The sequence below is a fragment of the Fibroporia radiculosa genome, assembly GCF_000313525.1.
Source record: "Fibroporia radiculosa TFFH 294 genomic supercontigs, scaffold484, whole genome shotgun sequence".
Classification (NCBI taxonomy): domain Eukaryota; kingdom Fungi; phylum Basidiomycota; class Agaricomycetes; order Polyporales; family Fibroporiaceae; genus Fibroporia; species Fibroporia radiculosa.
This window is the reverse complement of record NW_012133553.1, coordinates 1-18,723: the sequence shown is the minus strand read 5'-3', so window position 1 is coordinate 18,723 and position 18,723 is coordinate 1. Positions and strand designations below refer to the sequence as shown.

Genomic DNA, 18,723 nt, shown 5'->3' with positions numbered 1-18,723 from the left:
CCCCCGCCCCCCGCCTCCCCTACCACGTCCCCCGCAACTCCAAGGGCTCTATCCCCGTTTACACAGACATTCGCAACGCCGGCACCCGCCACCTCACCCTGATCCGCAACGTCCAGGGCAACATAGACGTGAGTAAGCTCCCGCCGTTTCACACTGATCCCCGTCTCCTCTCACCTCCGCCGCCTAGGCCCTCGCCAAGGACCTCGCAGACTCCCTCCACCCCGCTGCCTCCCCCGAGGCTCAGCGTATGAAAATACACGCCGTCAGGTCCAAACACCTCATCCTCAGCGGTGGCCGCTGGAAACACGATGTTATCCGCTGGCTCACAACAAAGGGTTTCTGATCTCCCATCGTCTGGTACACACCCTAATCCTGTTTCTCCCTCATATCACCTTCCCTATGCTACATCTCCTTGACATCCCTTTCCCGTCCACATCCATCCGTCACACCCCAGCAAATGATGGGCCTCCATCGCTACATCATACACGCGTATACTTCCTGCGTGGCGCCGCCCATTGATCGCCCCAATTGTGTCCGCCCACATGTCCAACCTTATATCCTTCCGCATAAAACGTGTCCTTTTTCCTCTCATCTGTTGTGCTCTTCATTTGTGTCTCGCTCGGCCTCACAGCCCGCACACTGTGTCTGGCCGTGCCCCTCGATGACTTCGTGAGCCCCTGCGCAGCACGCAGCTTCTGCCGTCCAAGTGCCATCCCCTGATAGCCGGCGAGGGGCCCGTGTCACAACCCATTCACTAGTCCCATGGTGCCATGGTCCCCAGCCTGTCGTCACGACACCCCGTCTCCAAAGACGCACAGATACACCCATTCGCCCGACACGCCCGGGCTCGTCTCGTTGGGCTCGCAGACCTGTTCGAGGGTAGCACCACTCATATACGTACGGGTTCGTCGGATGTTTTGCTGCACGCCTGTGGTCCGATCCAATTACAGCACCAGGCGGCTCGCTGGGTCCAATTCAAATATCTGATCACTCAAGATCGGATTCCGTCCTGGCGTCAGACACGCGCCCACGAGGCGGCCTCAGTAGAGCTGATACCAGTCCGTGTGGGCGAGCACCATATTATGAGCCTGAACATATATTGTACTCTCATTTCTCTCCATGGACGGCGCGCCCAACAGATGACGCACCTCCGGCCGTCACGGCAACGTCTATGCGGAGATGTAAGAAACACCGTCGTCTCCATGAAACCTGGTATGATCTCCAGCCTAATTATTGTGCGCGTGCCGGGATGAGGTTAAGCGAAACCACTTGTTGGGCCACGCCCCATCGGGCCAGATGTCCTCGAGAGGCGATGCCTGATCCTGGTGTGCATCGCGCACCTCAGATATCTACTAGCTGGGCACAGGTCCACACGCACAGAAATGATGGCCAACGACGGCTGCTGCAGAGCTGCTGGATTCGCGCTGATTGGGCGTGCCTGCATTGATTGTGCGCGCCAGTTGGTCTGATCCACTGATTGCACGGTAGGCGGGCTGCAGCGTTTGGCCCTCGAAGCACACCGCGGGTAGCATCAGAAACCATATCAGCACCACAGACGAGACTGTCGCATCAGTCGCAATAGTCTCCTGAGTCGCCGAGCACGACGACTTCCGATACGGGACTGGAGTTTCATGAAGTAGGCGCCGCTAAAACCACCCACGCGCACCTATGTGCGGTGTGTGCGCGCGCGATGGCATCGATACATAGAACAGGTACGAGTACGACACATACGTGGATATCCGTGGTACTAGTGATCACCCGCCCAGGGCTGCAAGATGCGGCTGTGGTCTTTTTTCGCATGATCGGCCCAGAAGTCGTTGTTGCAGGGCCAAAGACAAGCAGGCGCCCGTGCACGCACCGAACTGCCCACTCACCCATGATATATGATGTCTTTTTACCACAGCGAACACGCCACGCAGTGTACGACGAGAAGTACTTGTGCATGGAAGAGGTGTCCCTGTCAGATACTTCAGAAGCTGATTCGCTGTGGAAACGTGGTGTACCTTCTAGAGTGTTTCTGCCAGCTGCGGTATGTGGACACGGAAACTCGCAGCTTCCGGGTTTCCTACTCGGTAGTGCCACGAGCTTGATTGACTTGTGGAGGGCCCGAGAGGAACCCAAGGAGAGCAGTGTGCCGGAAGAGGTCCGCTGGATTTGTCTTCTCGGGACACGCAGTGGGGAGTGATGCGTTCCTGAACCGAGTCACTGCGACCACGTAGATTCGCCAGCTCCAAGCGCGAAAATGTAAAACACAGGATATCAGGACAAGTGCCTCGGCGAAAGAAGCGCATTTTTTGGAGTGCGGAAGAATGCTACTGAGCGGTGATCGCTTCCGAGGCCAGAAACAGCTGGAATGCAGTGTCCGCAGAAAGGCAGCGCAAGAACATACGTGTATGAAACAGATCCAGTCCGACTACCCAGGATAGTATATTCGTAGCATAGAGGTCAATGGAGACATCGACTTCGCATGAAGTCTGCTTGTGCCCAGTGCATACAACCCATCCCATTTCACTGATCTTATTGAAGGAGAATTTAAAATCGCGCAACTGTTTCTTGGTCGTGACAGGCAATGCTAGAAAAAGACAGGAGATATCAAGACGAGTGCCTTGGCAAAAGCGGTGCGTTATTCGGGCTGCGGAAGAGGACCGCATAATGGCGGGCATCGATCGCTCCTGAGGGCGGAAAAAGGTTTTGGGATGCGATGTCCGCAGCGACGCAGTGCAGTAACAAAGATGCACAAAGGAGACCCAGTTCAGCTGCCAAGGATGCGTTCGCAGCACAAAGGACAATGAAGGCGGGCGGCGAAACCAGCAACCGAGCCAGAGGGTGGTCCCAACGCATACACCCCATTTCAAGGAGAAAACCCGGAGCCACTTCGCGCATGGAACATTCTCGTCGCATCATATCCGTGCTGGATATACTTTCTGAGCAATGGCCGGAGCTAATAGAAGGGGGCAAGACGGGCGATCGTTCGTATCGTGCGCGAGGAGCCGTGTCGGGGGCGATCCTGTGGCTCAGGGGCGGTCCGAGCGGCTTGGCTTCGCATGAGTCCAGCTGAGGAAAGCATCCGAGATTGACGCGACGGGACTCAGTGCAATGCGGGCGCAATGGAGGATTCAGCAGCGAGTGGCGAAAGGCACGAGCGACTGCATTTATTTTTGTATTTTGGCCAGACGGGGATATCCGTGGATATCAGCCCAGAGGAATATATAACAGACCACTTACCGACGGTTGGGCTGGATATCTGCGCGATGAACATGTGAAGAGTGTGAATGGGACGAGGCGAAGACGCACGGATGATCACGCACTAGGATGCGCTTTCAACGAAGTCGGTGCGTCTCGCATTCAGTAGACTATTTGGATTCAAGCTTCGATTTGTGGAGCGATAGCTATAGAGATAAGCGGCTTACCAGACAAACTTAGCTGCGACGTCGATCCACAATCTAGACGTAAATAATTTGAGCTCAGAGCCAGACCTGCAGGCATAAGTATGCACCGGCTACAGAAGAGAAGCCGTTCTACATCCACGCTAGGACGCAGATACCACGAGCAGTGAATTGGCGGATGAGCTCTCCCGCCCCGCGCATAATGACGGGTGATCACGGAGTTTGTATGGTGAAAAGTGACTCACTGGTGCTGTAATCTCATTGAATGACTCGTCTCTGGAGCTTCTGCCGTCCCGCCAGCGCACCAGCGAGTGAGCTTGGGGATCCCGGCGGGACACCGACAGGCTGTCAAACACTCCGAGAGGGGATACCGCTGTAAGTTGTCCTTGCTAGCGATTCCAATTTTCGTGGTCCCAGGCTAGATGGAGATTCACTGAAAGGCTGGCTCCAGGAATGCGATGATGCTGTATTGTGCGCGCGCATACATCTGTAGACATGTCAGTCGTTCCTGGAGCAATGCGATAACAGTGAACCGCACCCGATGGAGCTGGATCCGTCAAGGGGCGGCGATGGATGGGATTAAAGAGCGATTGGACGGTTCGGAGATGGCGGGCCTGACGGGCAGCCGCGGGACGCGGGTCAGTGATTGTGAAAACGATGGAGGGATATGAGACGGAGGGAGGGAGGGGAGTCAGGGCGGAAGCTGAGGCCACTGCTATTTCTATAACGCTCTGCGACGATCCCCGCCGATCTCCCTCATTCCGCGCACGATGACCACGCCCTCCTCCCAGCCCTCTGGCGTCGCAACCCCGCCTTCTGCCATCCACCACGGCGCAGGCAACCCCGCAGGCACTCCCGTCCTCGCCCCCACCCGCTCGACCCAGACAAAGGATGGCGGGAGCAGCTTGGGTACTTTCGGGGTGCGTGCCTGCGCGCTCGCATTCTGGTCGCCTGCTCACCCCTCGCCAATGCATTTTTAGGTAAAATCTGGTCTCGCGCAGATGTTGAAGGTATGCTCCCGGAAGCCGTCTCCTAGACTGCTCGCTCACCGTGCGTAGGGTGGTGTCATTATGGACGTAATCAACGCGGACCAGGTGGGTCCAATTCCATCGGATGCTACTTTCAAAGTCTCACTAGAAGTCAGGCACGTATAGCCGAGGAGGCTGGGGCATGCGCTGTAATGGCTCTGGAGAGGGTCCCCGCCGACATCCGAGCGAACGGAGGCGTTGCGCGAATGGTATGTCCGGCCCTCAATCTCTACGCCTGTTTGTCGGCTGACGACCCTCTCGCAGAGCGATCCCAAAATGATCAAAGAGATTGTCGACGCGGTCACAATCCCGGTCATGGCGAAGGTCCGCATAGGCCACTTTGTCGAGGCCCAGGTGCGCATATATGGGACACCCTCTTCGAATCTTCGATTTATAAGATTCTAGATCCTGCAAGCTATTGGAATCGATTACATCGACGAATCCGAGGTATTGACGCCGGCGGATGAAGAGCACCATATCAACAAGCACGCCTTCAAGATTCCCTTCGTCTGCGGTGCACGCAACCTCGGCGAAGCCCTTCGGCGCATCTCTGAAGGCGCTGCATTCATCCGCACCAAGGGTGAGGCAGGTACTGGGAACGTCGTCGAAGCCGTACGCCACCAGCGCGCGGTGATGAGCGAGATCCGTAAGGCCAGCGTGATGAGCGAGGAAGAGCTATACGCGTACGCAAAAGATATCCAGGCGCCATTCCATTTGTTGAAGGAGACAGCGCGTCTGAAACGCTTGCCTGTTGTGAACTTCGCCGCCGGCGGTCTCGCAACTCCTGGTGCGTAAATTGTGTTTTCGGCTCTTTGGAAACAATAACTTATACCATCACCCGTAGCCGACGCTGCGCTCATGATGCAGCTAGGATGCGACGGAGGTGAGCCCTACAAACTTAACATTCAAGGGAGCGAGCAGCTGACACTTTGAAAGTTTTCGTCGGGTCTGGCATTTTCCATGTCTGTGTCTTCGATCCTTGCCCAGAATCATTGCATTCTTATTGTGACCATTCATAGTCTGGAGATCCTGCTAAGCGTGCGCGCGCGATCGTTCAAGCTGTGGGTTGCCCAGTTCTGCTTCTGTTTTAAAGGATACCCTGTCTGATCCCTGAGATCTAGGTGACTCATTATAACAATCCAAAAATTCTCTCCGAGGTTCGTTGTGGTTCTCTCTCCGATCTTTATTGTGTCAAGCTTACTGATTACTGCGATGATTGTAAAATGCAGATATCGGAAGACCTGGGAGATGCCATGGTTGGGCTGACAATGTAAGTTATAATCACTCACACATAAATGGTGATAGCGGTGACTGTTCACAATTTTCACAGCACCGATGACATGAAAGGTGGTAGACTGGCGTCCAGGGGATGGTAATAAAGCTCTACCGTCAATCCAGACGATTACGTCGTACCTCGTAAATACACGAGAATGTAGTGATAGTTCGAGGTTGATAACGTGTAGGACGCGGCAGAAAAATAAACGTTGTATTCAAGTTGTATTATCACCAAGAACGACGTTCGCCGTCCGCCGACGTCATCGCGGACCTCGGTCGGATCATTAGCGCCCGTGGCCACTGTTCGAACATACACTTTCACGACACTCCCTAGTGCATGTCTCTCTCCCATAAACTTTTGTGTAGAGTCAATTCAGATCGCAAAAACAACATGTCGACGTACAAGCCCGAAGACGAGCTCAAGTCATTCGTTTCTGTAAGTAAAGATGGTTTTCTGCAATGTCCGTCGAGAGGCTGAGCGTGCATACTAGGAAGACCCAAATTCGAAGTATACCTTCGACAGTGAGCGCGATGCCTCACAATCCGAAATATGTCGAGAGGAGAAGAAGGGGCTGAAATGCATTACGGTAAGTGTCCATGTACTTGAGAAGCATCCTGCCGGCTCATCGTATTCGGATTCTCCCAGCTGGCGATGCACTCGAAGCAGATGTTCGTCGCCATGCAAGTACGTCCATTTTGGCTTCCTTAGCTTATTGTCGTCGGTCTAATGCATACTCGCACGCAACCATAAGGCCCAAGGGTTTTACTGCGCATTGCCCATGGATCCCACCGAGACTCACATTGAATGTACACCAATACCGAAATCATAATTTCTGTAATAATTAACTAATTATGCTATCGCGTACACTAGACAGTACAAGTGAGATAGTCAAGACTCTTAATGACGATCACAAGGGAGGATATCATAGTGGGTTATTAGGATGCGTTTCGCTCTGCCGCTATAGAATTTGGCTCTCCGTCATGTGCAGGTGTCGCGCGAACATAGTCAATACCAAGCTGTCCTCCACGCGCCTTCTCCAGCTGCTCTCCAGACATAATCCGACGGGCGGTTGCAGCGTTCAGTTCAATCGTGGACATATCTAACTCGTGCAGGGCCCGTCTGGCAGTTTTTTGGAGGTTCTGGTAATTTGTCGCAAGGTGCATCCGATTTCTGCGCAGCTGGTCAAGCTGGAGCGAAGGTGAGCTAGTCATCCTATTCAAAATTCGAGCGAGTTACATACCTCAGTCGTAAGTGCTGCCAAGTCCATTCTGTGAGGCCATCGTCGATGATCGTACTTCTTGATATTCAAGACGAACTGCCGTGGTCCATCGGGTGTGTATATCATATGTGTCGTAATGATAGACTCATCGTTGGAGACTTGCTGAGATTCTGGAGCAGACGGAATCCAACGAGGCCGTTCCGCTCTCGTCGGCTGAACGGCTCCTGGCTGCGGCGTTTTCGGTGAAGAGGGGATGGGGGGTGTAGGTATATAACGTCGAGGCGCGATTGGAGGTGTGCGAGACTTTTTATGAGGTAGAGGAGGCTGTATAGTGTCTTGCGTCGGCTGCAAGGATTGAGAGAACTGGCTGACTTCTATTTTCATATCAACCTCTCGCATCTTTCCCTTGTCTGCTCGAGACAGATGTGCAGGCGAAATGGGTTCACCTGTGTCTTCCACCTTCACTTCAGGCTTCGCGGACAATGTTAACTCGTTATTGGGTGAATTCCTAGGTGCAGGTGACAAGCGTGGAGGCAAAGATTTAGCATCTTCGGTCACTATTATGGGCAAAGAACGATTTCGACTCGGGTCACTCTCCAAGACATCAGGAGGATTACTAGGACTCCGTGCAACCTTTTCTTTGCGGTGATCGCTTATGGGTGATCTTGGTCGTGGTGAGAGATCTCGTGGACTACCGACGGGCCCAGCTGACCTCGGACTTGCAGGAACGGAGGGTTTACCTACCCTCGCCCCGCCAGGTGGTGACTTCGTACGGGAGCGCCGTCGCCGATGCGTGTCATTGGGTGTCGATGGACGACTGCGCTGTCTGCGCACGGGAGTGTATGATCGCCTGTAAGAAGATCTTGGAGAACGTGCCCGTGTTGGAGTGGGCGAACGAGAACGGCGCGGGCGCCCAGTCACTAAAAAAGTGAGCATCGGAGACAGATGCAAGTAATGTCTCAAGACACACCTATTCGACGTGGAGGAGACCTTGATGTTCTTGACGTCCAAGCCCTCTCGGGCTCGGGCTCACGCACTCGTTCTCGTCTCCTGTCATCTTCCTTCCATTCACGATGCCTCAGCGGGCTGTACTCTCGCCGCTCTGGCCGCCTCGCTCGACCCTGATCTCTCTCCCTTTCAGAACGTTCTGAGTGCCCGTGTCGAGTCTCATGCGAGTACTCTCTCCATTCGCGTTCTCTTGCGTCTCTGACTTCCCAATATTCTCGGTATCTGTCTTCTTCTCTGCGGTCATAAGACGAGACATATGAGTCTGCAGATGGCCTATGGGCTCGATATCCGTCTACCGGTCTTGAAGAATACGATTCAGGGGGGTACCGCGAGCGTGGTGGATAATGATCATCCCGTTCGCGGTAGTAGCGGTCTGGAGGTCGGTCGTAGTGCCTATAGTCTGCAGAGTACCGTCCGGGAGACTTGGGTCCAAAATCAGGTTTTGGAGGTAAATGTGACATAGAAATGGGCTACAAGTCGATGTTGTGCGCCTCAGACTACTCAGTCAGCACTCGACAATTGGTTGAAGCTTCGAACTTGAGAGCCATTCGTGCCACCCTATGCTGGTGCCATTGTTGTGGCATGTTTGCCAACGGCTTCTGCCAAACTAAGCTCTGTACTCAACACTCGGCAACATTCTGGCCGATCACCGTTCTCTAACCCTAGCATATGGACCAATGTCAACCGCGCTGTATCCTCTCGCATCTCTCGCGCAAATAGAGAAGACACCCTCTCGTGAAGATGGAATACCTGGAGATTTGGAAGAAGATCTGCGTGCATATGGGTGCAAGCTCATACATGAAGCAGGCATTCTTTTGAAACAGTACATGTTCTCTATTCTTTATACGATGATTTGCATGTTGAGGTTGGCTGAGAACAGAAAGCAAGTTGCTGTAGCTACAGCGCAGATACTTTTCCAGAGGTTTTGGTATGTCACTTCCATGAAACAGTTTGGTATTGGGGTACGTATGCGTCATATATTTGCTTGATGTACTGACTTACCGTAACATTTTGTGCCATATAGGACATCGGAATGGGGGCACTTTATTTGGCATCAAAGCTAGAGGAGTGCCCGATACGTATGCGCGACCTGATTAACGTATACGACCTGCTTCAACAACGGTCGACCCACACTCGATCTGTTCTACTGTCAGGAAACTCCAGCCCGTCAACATCACGTCGAAGGCTCGAATTCCACTACACTCCAATGTCCTACTTCGGCAACACGTTCTATGACTTGAAGGAGGCGCTTGTGGTCGCCGAGATGCAGGTGCTCAAGCGGCTTGGATTCAACGTGAACGTCGTCCTACCTTATGGAACCCTAGTCAATTACCTGAGGCTTCTCGGCCTGACGAATCGCGAGGATGTGTGTAATCGAGCATGGGGATACTTAAATGACGCGTGAGTTCACAACCTACTCTTCTTGCTCCCTGTATTCACTTGTGTTCACGTAGTCTGCAGACGCCTGTCTACGCGCTCTACGCAGTGCCAACGATCGTCAGCGCAGCAATCTTGTTGACGAGTCGGCATCTGAGCATTCCACTTCCCTCTTCTCCTGACAATTGTTGGTGGGAGCTGTTCGATGCCGACTGGGAAGATGTTTGGAGTGTCTGTGGTCACATAATGCGCCTTTACCGAGAGCGCAACATAGAAGACCGGACACGGATCATGGGCATGGTGTCGAAAAAGGGAGTCCGTCAGTGGCTAGAGGATCATCATACCTTCGACAAGCGTGGTTGACGCTCCCAGAACAAGTCGCCTTTGATTGTTCTCTTCATGATGCACGTATGCATCTGACGTCTCCAATCCCGTTTGAAGCCTTCATGCCCGAACCCAGTGCTATACGCTGGGGCCACCACGTTGGAAAACGCCTTGCGGATCAGATACACTGCCAGATAGCAAAGTCGATAGTCCCTCTTTGCGCGAGCTTTGGCGAACATCATCACTCTAATTTGTACTCATAATGCTACAAATGAGTAAATGATGTAACGAACTGTGACATCAATTGACAGCTGCAGACGAAGTGTACCTTCTCCCTTCTCACTCCCAAGTAATGAAGAACATTTACCCACAAGGGACTGGTTATATAACCAGCAGCATGAGAGTAAAATATCAATGTAAAGGATAATGGTAAGAGACAGGCAGACAGGTCCAACAACACTGTATCATTAGTGTTGCAAGCATAGATAATGTAGCAAAAAAGACACCCAACCGCGACACCTTCCCTCTACACATACCGATCATCGTGAGCTGCAAACCACTACGCGACCCAATTCACCAGTTTAGCAGCAACCACCAGATGTCTGCTGCGTGACAGTCTGGCCTGGGGTGATCGTTGATGACTTGCCCGTACCACCAACAGTCGACGAGCTCGAACCCATTCTACAGAGACCATGTGAACATTAGGATAAGATAAACTCGTGTTTCCTGTCTCGTACCTATCCTTAATCTGCTTCGCCATGGTCAAGAAAGCCTGCTCGACATTGGTGGCATTCTTTGCCGACGTCTCGAGGAAGGGAATGGTCAGCTGGTCGGCGAATTCCTGTCGATAATGAAGTCAGTGACCATGATAGGAGACACATCCGGTAAGCATACCTTGGCGGCGCTGTACTCGACAACCTTCTTGCTTGTGAGATCTGACTTGTTCCCGACAAGCAGCTTGTTGACGCCCTCAGACGCATATCGGTCAATCTCCTGCAGCCATTGCTTGACGTTCGTAAAAGTATCTGATCGCGTAATTTTTAATCACTTGCTCCAGCTGGAGTGGAGACGACCGCACCATTATCAGTAACATCATAAACCACAATGATACCGTGCGCGCCCCGATAGTAGGAGGACGTGATGGTTCGGAAGCGTTCCTGACCTGGGAAGCGAGTGAGTGGATGGTTTTGACAATATCGCATGCTACACATACCTGCAGTATCCCACTGACGTTGACCAAATAGGGTGTTAGCGCACGATTCCAGTTGTTGATTCAAAGAAAAAGAATTGTGGAGCGAAACAATATGAATTGAAGGAGCAATGACACAAAGTCGAAAACAATGATCGTACTCAGAGCAACAAAGTGCCTGACGCATACAAGCCGGAGACTCACAATCTGTAGTTTGACCGTCTTGCCTTCAAGCTCAATAGTTCGAATCTTGAAATCGACGCCGATGGTACTTATGTAACTCTCGGTGTATGTGTCGTCAGCGAAACGCAAGAGCAGACAAGACTAAATCGTAGCGTGGCTCAATGGTCAGACAATGATGCCCACATATTATGAAAGCGTGATAAATGGACCTGCCTTGCCGACGCCGGAGTCGCCAATCAGGAGAAGCTTGAAGAGGTAGTCGTATTCGCTGGTATGCATGGCGGAGAAGAGGCTTGAAGAATGCGCTGAGGGCTGTTGGAAGGGCAGGAGGTGGAGGTGTGTCGATGCTGCTGGTCGTGACGCGTCTGTGTTTGGCGTGACCGGCAAAACCCCGCCTAAGGCTGCACCGCTCACCCACTGTAAGCGCCCGTTCTCCATAACTACAACTCGGATCTCACAGCATGATTTTTCGGGCTTGCTTAAGTCTTACACCGGGCGTGCGCAGCTTGTTGCTTGAAAAAAATAATACTTACAATGCCCGCAGGAACTGATATGCATACATCTTGTACTTACATTGGAAAGCTGTAGGCAAGTAATGTTGCATTTCAGCTACAGATTGCGTGAGCCTCGCAAGTCACTCTACACTAATAATTGGATGTCAGATGAGCACATCAGCTATTAGCGTTGCATTCATGAGATGTTAGGAATTCTTACTAGATTGCGGTTAGATTACACTCACATGAGCATGTTCAGCCTCTGTCAGCCTCCACTGCGCCGTCAGGGTGCAAATGTAACGATTTCAGTGAGTCTATGCAACGTTTACTTCGCGCCTTGGATACAAGTGGGAAATATGGTGGTTGGTGGAGGTTTTTCCATACCTATCTCTCGCGTCCCCCGTCATCCTAGTCCCAACACCCCGGGTTCACTCAGCGATGTGTCCGTGTCGGATGCTAGTGAGTTGTGAGTAATTAGACATACTTAGCATTCGTAAAATCCCTCATAAGTTGCCGACAGCGCGTATCTCGTGAATATCAGGTGAGTCCTCGCTCATGTCTGCCGAAAGGGACGCGATCGTATGGAACTTATCAACAGCATCGGCGGCCAAAGTCTAGTTGTACTCCTTGACACCGGGTCCTCCGATTTGGTGCGCTTAGATCGCCGCTCACTGAATCCGTTTCAGTCTGAAATTTCCCTACATAGTGGGCCGTTTCATCGAACTGTACAACTCACGATTGCCAATCCATACCCAAGTACAATGTTACCGATAACAGTTCTTTCTCTCCCTCTGGCACGAACTTCCATTTAGAGTACCTCATCGGCTCTGTCACTGGTAATGTTGGGGCCGACACTGTAACGCTTGGGGACTACGAGATATCGTCACAAATATTGGGTAAGAGATCCCTTTTCTGCGCTTAAGGACGGACAATTCGACAGATTTATCTGTAAACTCAGCTCTGGCGAATAGCACTAGCGGCCTTGACCTCTCCGGCACAGGCTACAGTGGAATTTTAGGGCTGTCTTTCCCCGTGGAGGCTTCCATTCCAGATACGTCAGGAAGAACACTCATCGAGAACGTCTTTGCGTCCCTGAACGCAAGCAGTCGCTATTTCGCCTTCAAGTTGGGAAGAAATACGACCGACTCTTCATTTACCATCGGTCAACTAGACCCTGCAGTCACGAACACTACGTCTGGCTTCAATTATTTCCCTGTCTCTTCTTCCGGCGGTAGCGACTACAACTACTGGAAGCTTCCGCTCCAACGTCTGACAATCAACTCGACTGATTTCTATCTGTCCGACTCGCATATTGAAGGCGCCTCCTCTCCGCTCGCTATCCTTGACACAGGCACCACACTTGTCCTAGGCCCATCGGCTGACGTTGACCGTTTCTGGCTGTCCATCGGCGGTGCAAGAAAGATCAACACGGGCTGGCAAGTCCGCTGCAATCGTGCCGTTGTGGTGGGATTCGTCCTCGGTGATGCTCCCAACGAGAAAGAATACGTGGTCGACCCTGCCGACATGAGCTGGGAAGGAGGCAGGCAGGATGATTGGTGCATGGGTGGCATCCAGGCCAATGACGGGGTGAAGCTTACAATCTGGTCGATTCGCAGTGATCCGCTCTGCTTACCATATTGCCAGGTCTTCTCTGGAGATTGGCTCCTCGGTGACACATTTCTCCGGGTAATGGGCGCCTGACACCTCAGTGTACCTATCTCGCACTGACATGCCTTCAGAACGTGTATGCCTCTCATCACGCTGCCTCCGGCAACCAACCCCCGCTAGTCGGCCTCCTTGGTATCACCGATGGCTCTAGTGCGCTAGCCCAGTTCCAAAAGACGCGAGGGATCGATACCGTCCCCCCCGCCACGATTCTCGCACAACCACCCCGCGAGGACAAGCTTACAGGAGCCGACATTTGTGGAATCGCAGTATCGTGTGGATTTGTGTTTGGGACACTCTTCGCAGTGTTCGCAGAGATGTGCTGTATGCGGCGGCGTATAAAACGAGCGAAATACTAAATTACAAATGTCCCGGAACATAGTACATGTCCCAAACTCAGCTTGTATAGCTACAGACACAAATAAGATTGTGAGATAACACGTCAGGGAAGTGAATTCATTAACAAGAAGCCTATCCCTCGCGCTTCTGGCTATGGTTCGGTTGATTCTGATTGATGTAGCCCGGCTGATAACCCGGTTGGAAACCGTTGGGAGGATGGAGTCCCGTGTAATTTGAAGACTGTGGCTGCCATCCCCCGGGTTGAGTGGGCGGAGGACCATACGACGGGAGCGGAGGCTCCCACCTATGGGTAAATTTGAGGAAGAAAGAAATTATATCGGGTGAACAATCAAAACCGACGTACCCTTGTTGCATCGGGATGTTCCATTGACATATGGAGCACATCCAGATATGCTTTGACCGCATTGGTATGAGGGGGACGAAACATAATTCGAACCACATGCGTGATTTGGCCGAGACGACGGATGCTGTGGGCGGATCTTCAATGCGAGGCGGTATGAAAAGGGTGCCGCTGGTGCATACCATTATGACATCTAGGGCAAATCCTGGGCGTCTGGTCGCCGGACGGGCTGACCTTGGTAGGACAGCCGACTGAAAACGTGGCGTTAGCCAAGGGGGACCGCACTAAGGGGTGCACATTGGGCGCCAGGACGTACAGACGATAGGAATGCAGACTGAAGGCGCCAACAGTCAGTCAAACACGGAGCCAGCAGAGCGGCGGACTCACAGAAGAAATCCATGGATGGCGGTAAGTGGATGAGAGGGGGAGCTGCTGCGGTGGGAGGGAGTCCGGGTTAAAAGCGCACGTTCCAAATTCAGCTGCCCCAAGCCGACTTGGAGCACTGCACTGCAGGCTGGAGCGGAAGAGCGGTGCAAGCGCCCGTTGGCGCGGTCATGTGATATCTCGATCGCGTCTGAGCGCCGCCGCGCATGAATTGCCACCACCTCTGCGCGATGCACCTGATCCCGCACTGGCTAGCCCGCGCTGTCCTCTCAATTCCAGCTGCCAGACATCCTCCGCCCACGGCGATCTGTATTTCAGGTAAATAATGCGCTGCTAGCCCAACGCCTGGCAGACGGAATGGACCACCAGTCCACGTCAATTTCCGCGCCAGCAGGGCTGCCCGAGCCTCGAGTCTGGCGGCAGGCCAGACCCCATATTATGTTGTCTGCGTTGATGGGTTCAGGGTGAGTAAATGCACTTGTATGGCTAGTCTGGTTTCGTGCGCTGCGTCCCCCAGAGTGTAATAAGAAGCGGATATGATAGAAGCCGCCCACACCGTGGGTGGCTCCAATTGAGTCGGCGTCGCACTCTTTGTCCAGACTCTGTTTTATTTGTTGCGACACCCGTACCAAGCTCCGGCTGACAAAGACACGTTCACCTCCTGCTCATTTAAGACATGCGCCGTTGATCGCTACGTGATGATCACGTAGCCGCAGACAATGCGAGTGATCACAGCGCATGTGCGCACCCCCAGCCGTATGTTGTTTTTACAACAGCAGACACCTCACCAAGCAAATCCATGATGGGCGACATGCATCACGGCACTCAAGTGGTTCCTCACAGCTCCCGCGCGGATGTATTCATCGCGACGTTCACAGCGCCTCTGTGCCTGTAAAAAATTTCGTGCCTTTGCGCTCGCAGCCGTGTATGGTCGTATAGTCCGGCCATAGCGCGCGGGCTTCATGCCCGCCCCCGCCGTTCGGACGGTCGGACCCAGGCGCAGGCGCAGGCGCAAGCCCACCCGTCGGTGATTGCGTCGGCTGGCCCCTTGTGTGCAAAGTGTCCAACGCGTAGACCACCGCAACCGTGACCGTCCCCCAGCGCGGCGGCGCGCGCCGCGGTGTGGCCCCGCATTTTGGAATTCACGCACAGCAAAATCCGCGCTATTTTTTTCTTTCTCTGGAAACACATGGCCTGTTGCAGACAAAGCCGGTGGCTGCTTCGTCGTTAATCCGTCCAGGTTCCCTAGACCGCAACGAGGTATCAGAGGGGTCGCATCGCCCTTCGAATATGCTCCACAGCCGTGCTGTTGTTGCATAGAGTGCTGAATGCAGCCCGCACGACCTTGCCACAACGAATTTGAGATGCTTCTTCTGCGCATCCCATATATCACGGCTTCTCATCCACGTCAAGCGGGAGACCGTGAAATTTGACATGGCCATATCAGATGTGACAAAAAAGCCAGGTCGAGCCCGCCCCGGGGACAGCAGACGGACGCCCTGGTATTTCGCCCGGAAATCAGACGTGCGCAGATATGGTCAAGACGGTGCAATTGTCTGTACCGGTGCGATAATAACGATAATGTGTGTTTCTAGCCTTGTGGGTGTCACAATACACTGTCTCAAAATCTACAATCCAGAAGCGATCCTCGGAGAACAACAGCAGACAGAATAATGTGAATTATCCGCGATAGAGCATAAACGGAGATGTACCACTAGATTAAACATATGTTCAAAATGTTCAAGAAATCGACCTATGCAGGGTATCTTTGACGGCTCGACGGGGTGGTAATGCGGGATAGAAGCAGACGAAAACGCAAGGATCAAGCCGCACTATTGATAGAACGAGCTGTCTCCATACTGGCGGCCATCGCCACTGACCGCGGACGACGGCGTCACGGTGCCTGTGCACGCGTTCTGCTGACCCATGGGCGAGTTTGACAGAACGACGGTGCTTGTATCGAAGAACTGCGAAGAGGCATAATCAGAGGCCCCCGGAGCCGAGAGGATGGTAGATTGGTGAGGAACATGTGGGGCGCTTGCAGCCTCTCCCACGCCGTAGTTGAAGTAGAACACTGGGTCCATCGCCGACGGTTCACACGGACGCCCTGAATGGCCCGGGCCATCCAGAAGGAGCGAAGGTGTAACGAGGGCACTTTTACCTTGGAGATGGTTGAAGCCGGAATGTGGCGAGTGCGTAAACGGCGACAGCGGTGAACCCCGATGCGATGCTTCGTACATGCCGGCCCCCGAGCTGCTGGGTGGTGTGCTGGTGGGCCAGTCTGTGCTCGAGGAACATGCAGTGCTCGGGGCAGAGGCCGATGCGAGGCCGGCGGGAATGGTACACAGAGAAAGGGACAGGGGCGGTACGCTGATTGGCCGCCCGAGTGGTCGTCTGATGTACGGGTGGTCAACGAGTGATGCATGCAGCAGATCGTCCGTGGGACTGTTGTTAAAGCTACGGCTACGAGGTTGTGTCATCCTGGACTCCCAGATCATCCGTACCGTCTGTTCCCGTTCGTCGCTCTTGCCGAATGCCCAGCGCATTTCTCGCAGGGCTTGCAGACACGTCTCCGTGTCCTCTGTGCTGCCGGACTCTCCCGCCAGCAGGAAGCCTGCAAAGAAACAGCCGTCTCGGATGAGAGCAGCATCGAACTGGAAAAAATGTGTGCTCAGGTTGCGCCGGAGGATGGTGACGATGCTGCGGACGACAGTCTGGCACTTTAGGCTGGCCTCTGAGTGTAATCGGACGATAGACTCGTATTGACGGCTGCGATTCGAAGCATGCGCATCGGGTAGGTAGGAACCCTCCGGCGCCGGCCGAGAAACGAGGCGTTGTTTGAGCGCTTCACGTATCACATTATCTATAAAGAAGACTAGAATCAGCCAATGAGCCCGGCAATCTGAGCGAGCTACTTACGGCATTCGAAGATGAATATCTGAGGTAAAACCATGAGGTAAAAGATGAGACGTGTGAATGCGTCATTTTTAATTTACGCACCTGCCAGCCATCAATGTAGCGCTCGACGTCCTCGACTTGAACAAAGCCGTCCGTGCCGTACTGCCGTAGGCCATCGAAGCTCTTCCAGCATTGGTCAAGAGTTTCCCATGCGTCGTGAAGTTTGTCTTCGTCGAGCTCGTGGCTTTGCCGAGCCTTGGGACCCGTCAATACAGCATGGATGTCTCGGCATACCGACGCGATACGGATGGGAACCGTCGCATAGCGATAGGAAAAGGCGTACGTTGCCGACGTTCCAGAGTTGTCGCCCAGAGGTGGCAGGGTGCGCTCAAAGGCGGCCAAGTCTTCATTCGTCCTATGGATGTGAGAGACGGGTCAAACGGGTGGATAGCGCGGATAGAGGGTGCCTTACAACAAGATGCGGCCTCCTCGGAGACCACTGGTGACACCATCGATGGCATACGCGTACCAGAAGATTCGTGCGCGGACAAGAGAGTCCACATACTCCCCCTGGCCGCTCTCAACGGATGAGACGGAGGCTAGGCTGCATAAAGTGTAGACCTGGTTGATAGCCGCCTCATACATAGCCTGCGGAACATCAACGCCACGTCCTTTCGCTATCTAAATGAGTTGACGTACCGCTCGTTCTATGGGCGACTGGACCTCTGCGAAGCAACGGAGGGTGGTAAGACAGGTGATGTTTGGGAGACGCCAAGAAACGCACCTTGTGTGAGTGGCAGGACGAGCAAAAGAGCTCGCACACCGTCCCAGGATGGTTTTCGCAGGACGCTGTGGATGTCGATGAGATAGAGGATTTCCTGGACCATTTCATTCACGCGGTCTCTCCACCGTCGCAAGTTGAGCTGGCCGTCGTAGAGCTCTTCGACGCCAAACTCGTTGACGCCGAAGCTGGTCGCCCAGACCACGAGGATCAGGGCGATGAGCTGGCCGGGTGCCTGCAGAACATCTCTGTTCCCCTTGCAGAACTCGTAGTACCTGTTGCAGAATTCCAAGGGCTCGAGGATGGGCCCTTTAGGGGAGATCGGCGTTGGGGGCAGGAGATAGAGGAGGAGCGGGTGCTTACGTTGGATATGAAATCTGCGGAAGAAGGGGGAGCTGAAAAATTCCGGCCTCAATCGAGGAATGACGCTCCGAGGGGGCGTCACGGTGTGGATGGAGTTTTCATCGCCGGAGGACTGACCATAGACGGCCCTGGAGGGGGAACGGTGAGGTGAGGGATGGGGGGACAAGAGAGAGAGGGGGGAGGGGGAAGAACGGACTCGACTTGTTGGAGGCGTCGGCCACGGCGGAGGAGCTTGACAGCCTTGACCTCTGCAAACTCGTCGCTGATTGCATCCGGTGCGATCGGAATTAGCCGTGTGGCGCGATGAATCGAACGGTGAAAACGTACACGCATTTCAAACCGCGCTCGCTGCAGTTTGAGCAGGGCGGGTGCTGGCCAGAGGTGGAGATGGGCAGGTCTTTGAGGTCGCAGCGGACCCTGGGAGGGGGCGGGGGGTCAGCGGGGGCGG

The 18,723-nt window shown here is 53.6% G+C and overlaps 7 protein-coding genes across 7 annotated transcripts; 3 read left to right on the top strand and 4 right to left on the bottom strand.

The window, feature by feature from the left end:
- Nucleotides 1-4,156: 4,156 nt before the first annotated feature.
- Nucleotides 4,157-6,398, top strand: FIBRA_08480 (uncharacterized protein; the record flags this gene model as incomplete). The annotated part of the gene is made up of 14 exons (XM_012330127.1): nt 4,157-4,306; nt 4,367-4,396; nt 4,445-4,480; nt 4,531-4,623; nt 4,679-4,768; nt 4,820-5,201; nt 5,259-5,297; nt 5,351-5,376; nt 5,434-5,475; nt 5,536-5,571; nt 5,644-5,684; nt 6,056-6,125; nt 6,181-6,276; nt 6,336-6,398. The coding sequence occupies 14 exons, from the start codon at nt 4,157-4,159 to the stop codon at nt 6,396-6,398; spliced, it is 1,194 nt and encodes a 397-aa protein (XP_012185517.1).
- Nucleotides 6,399-6,625: 227 nt separating this feature from the next.
- Nucleotides 6,626-8,378, bottom strand: FIBRA_08479 (uncharacterized protein; the record flags this gene model as incomplete). Its single annotated transcript, XM_012330126.1, has 3 exons — nt 6,626-6,877; nt 6,931-7,829; nt 7,880-8,378. 3 exons carry the CDS (start codon nt 8,376-8,378, stop codon nt 6,626-6,628), a joined length of 1,650 nt encoding a protein of 549 aa, XP_012185516.1.
- Nucleotides 8,379-8,594: 216 nt separating this feature from the next.
- Nucleotides 8,595-9,657, top strand: FIBRA_08478 (uncharacterized protein; the record flags this gene model as incomplete). The annotated part of the gene is made up of 3 exons (XM_012330125.1): nt 8,595-8,879; nt 8,942-9,318; nt 9,372-9,657. 3 exons carry the CDS (start codon nt 8,595-8,597, stop codon nt 9,655-9,657), a joined length of 948 nt encoding a protein of 315 aa, XP_012185515.1.
- A 542-nt stretch (nt 9,658-10,199) lies between these two features.
- FIBRA_08477 (uncharacterized protein) lies at nt 10,200-11,269 on the bottom strand (the record flags this gene model as incomplete). The annotated part of the gene is made up of 7 exons (XM_012330124.1): nt 10,200-10,299; nt 10,356-10,459; nt 10,513-10,643; nt 10,697-10,780; nt 10,832-10,844; nt 11,012-11,131; nt 11,213-11,269. 7 exons carry the CDS (start codon nt 11,267-11,269, stop codon nt 10,200-10,202), a joined length of 609 nt encoding a protein of 202 aa, XP_012185514.1.
- A 571-nt stretch (nt 11,270-11,840) lies between these two features.
- FIBRA_08476 (uncharacterized protein) lies at nt 11,841-13,508 on the top strand (the record flags this gene model as incomplete). Its single annotated transcript, XM_012330123.1, has 7 exons — nt 11,841-11,950; nt 12,005-12,025; nt 12,083-12,134; nt 12,191-12,380; nt 12,443-13,071; nt 13,129-13,170; nt 13,224-13,508. The coding sequence occupies 7 exons, from the start codon at nt 11,841-11,843 to the stop codon at nt 13,506-13,508; spliced, it is 1,329 nt and encodes a 442-aa protein (XP_012185513.1).
- A 112-nt stretch (nt 13,509-13,620) lies between these two features.
- On the bottom strand, nt 13,621-14,249 carry FIBRA_08475 (uncharacterized protein; the record flags this gene model as incomplete). The annotated part of the gene is made up of 5 exons (XM_012330122.1): nt 13,621-13,792; nt 13,853-13,976; nt 14,032-14,100; nt 14,166-14,183; nt 14,237-14,249. The coding sequence occupies 5 exons, from the start codon at nt 14,247-14,249 to the stop codon at nt 13,621-13,623; spliced, it is 396 nt and encodes a 131-aa protein (XP_012185512.1).
- Nucleotides 14,250-16,065: 1,816 nt separating this feature from the next.
- Nucleotides 16,066-18,608, bottom strand: FIBRA_08474 (uncharacterized protein; the record flags this gene model as incomplete). Its single annotated transcript, XM_012330121.1, has 7 exons — nt 16,066-17,096; nt 17,153-17,171; nt 17,234-17,546; nt 17,604-17,779; nt 17,831-17,856; nt 17,916-18,403; nt 18,472-18,608. 7 exons carry the CDS (start codon nt 18,606-18,608, stop codon nt 16,066-16,068), a joined length of 2,190 nt encoding a protein of 729 aa, XP_012185511.1.
- Nucleotides 18,609-18,723: the final 115 nt, after the last annotated feature.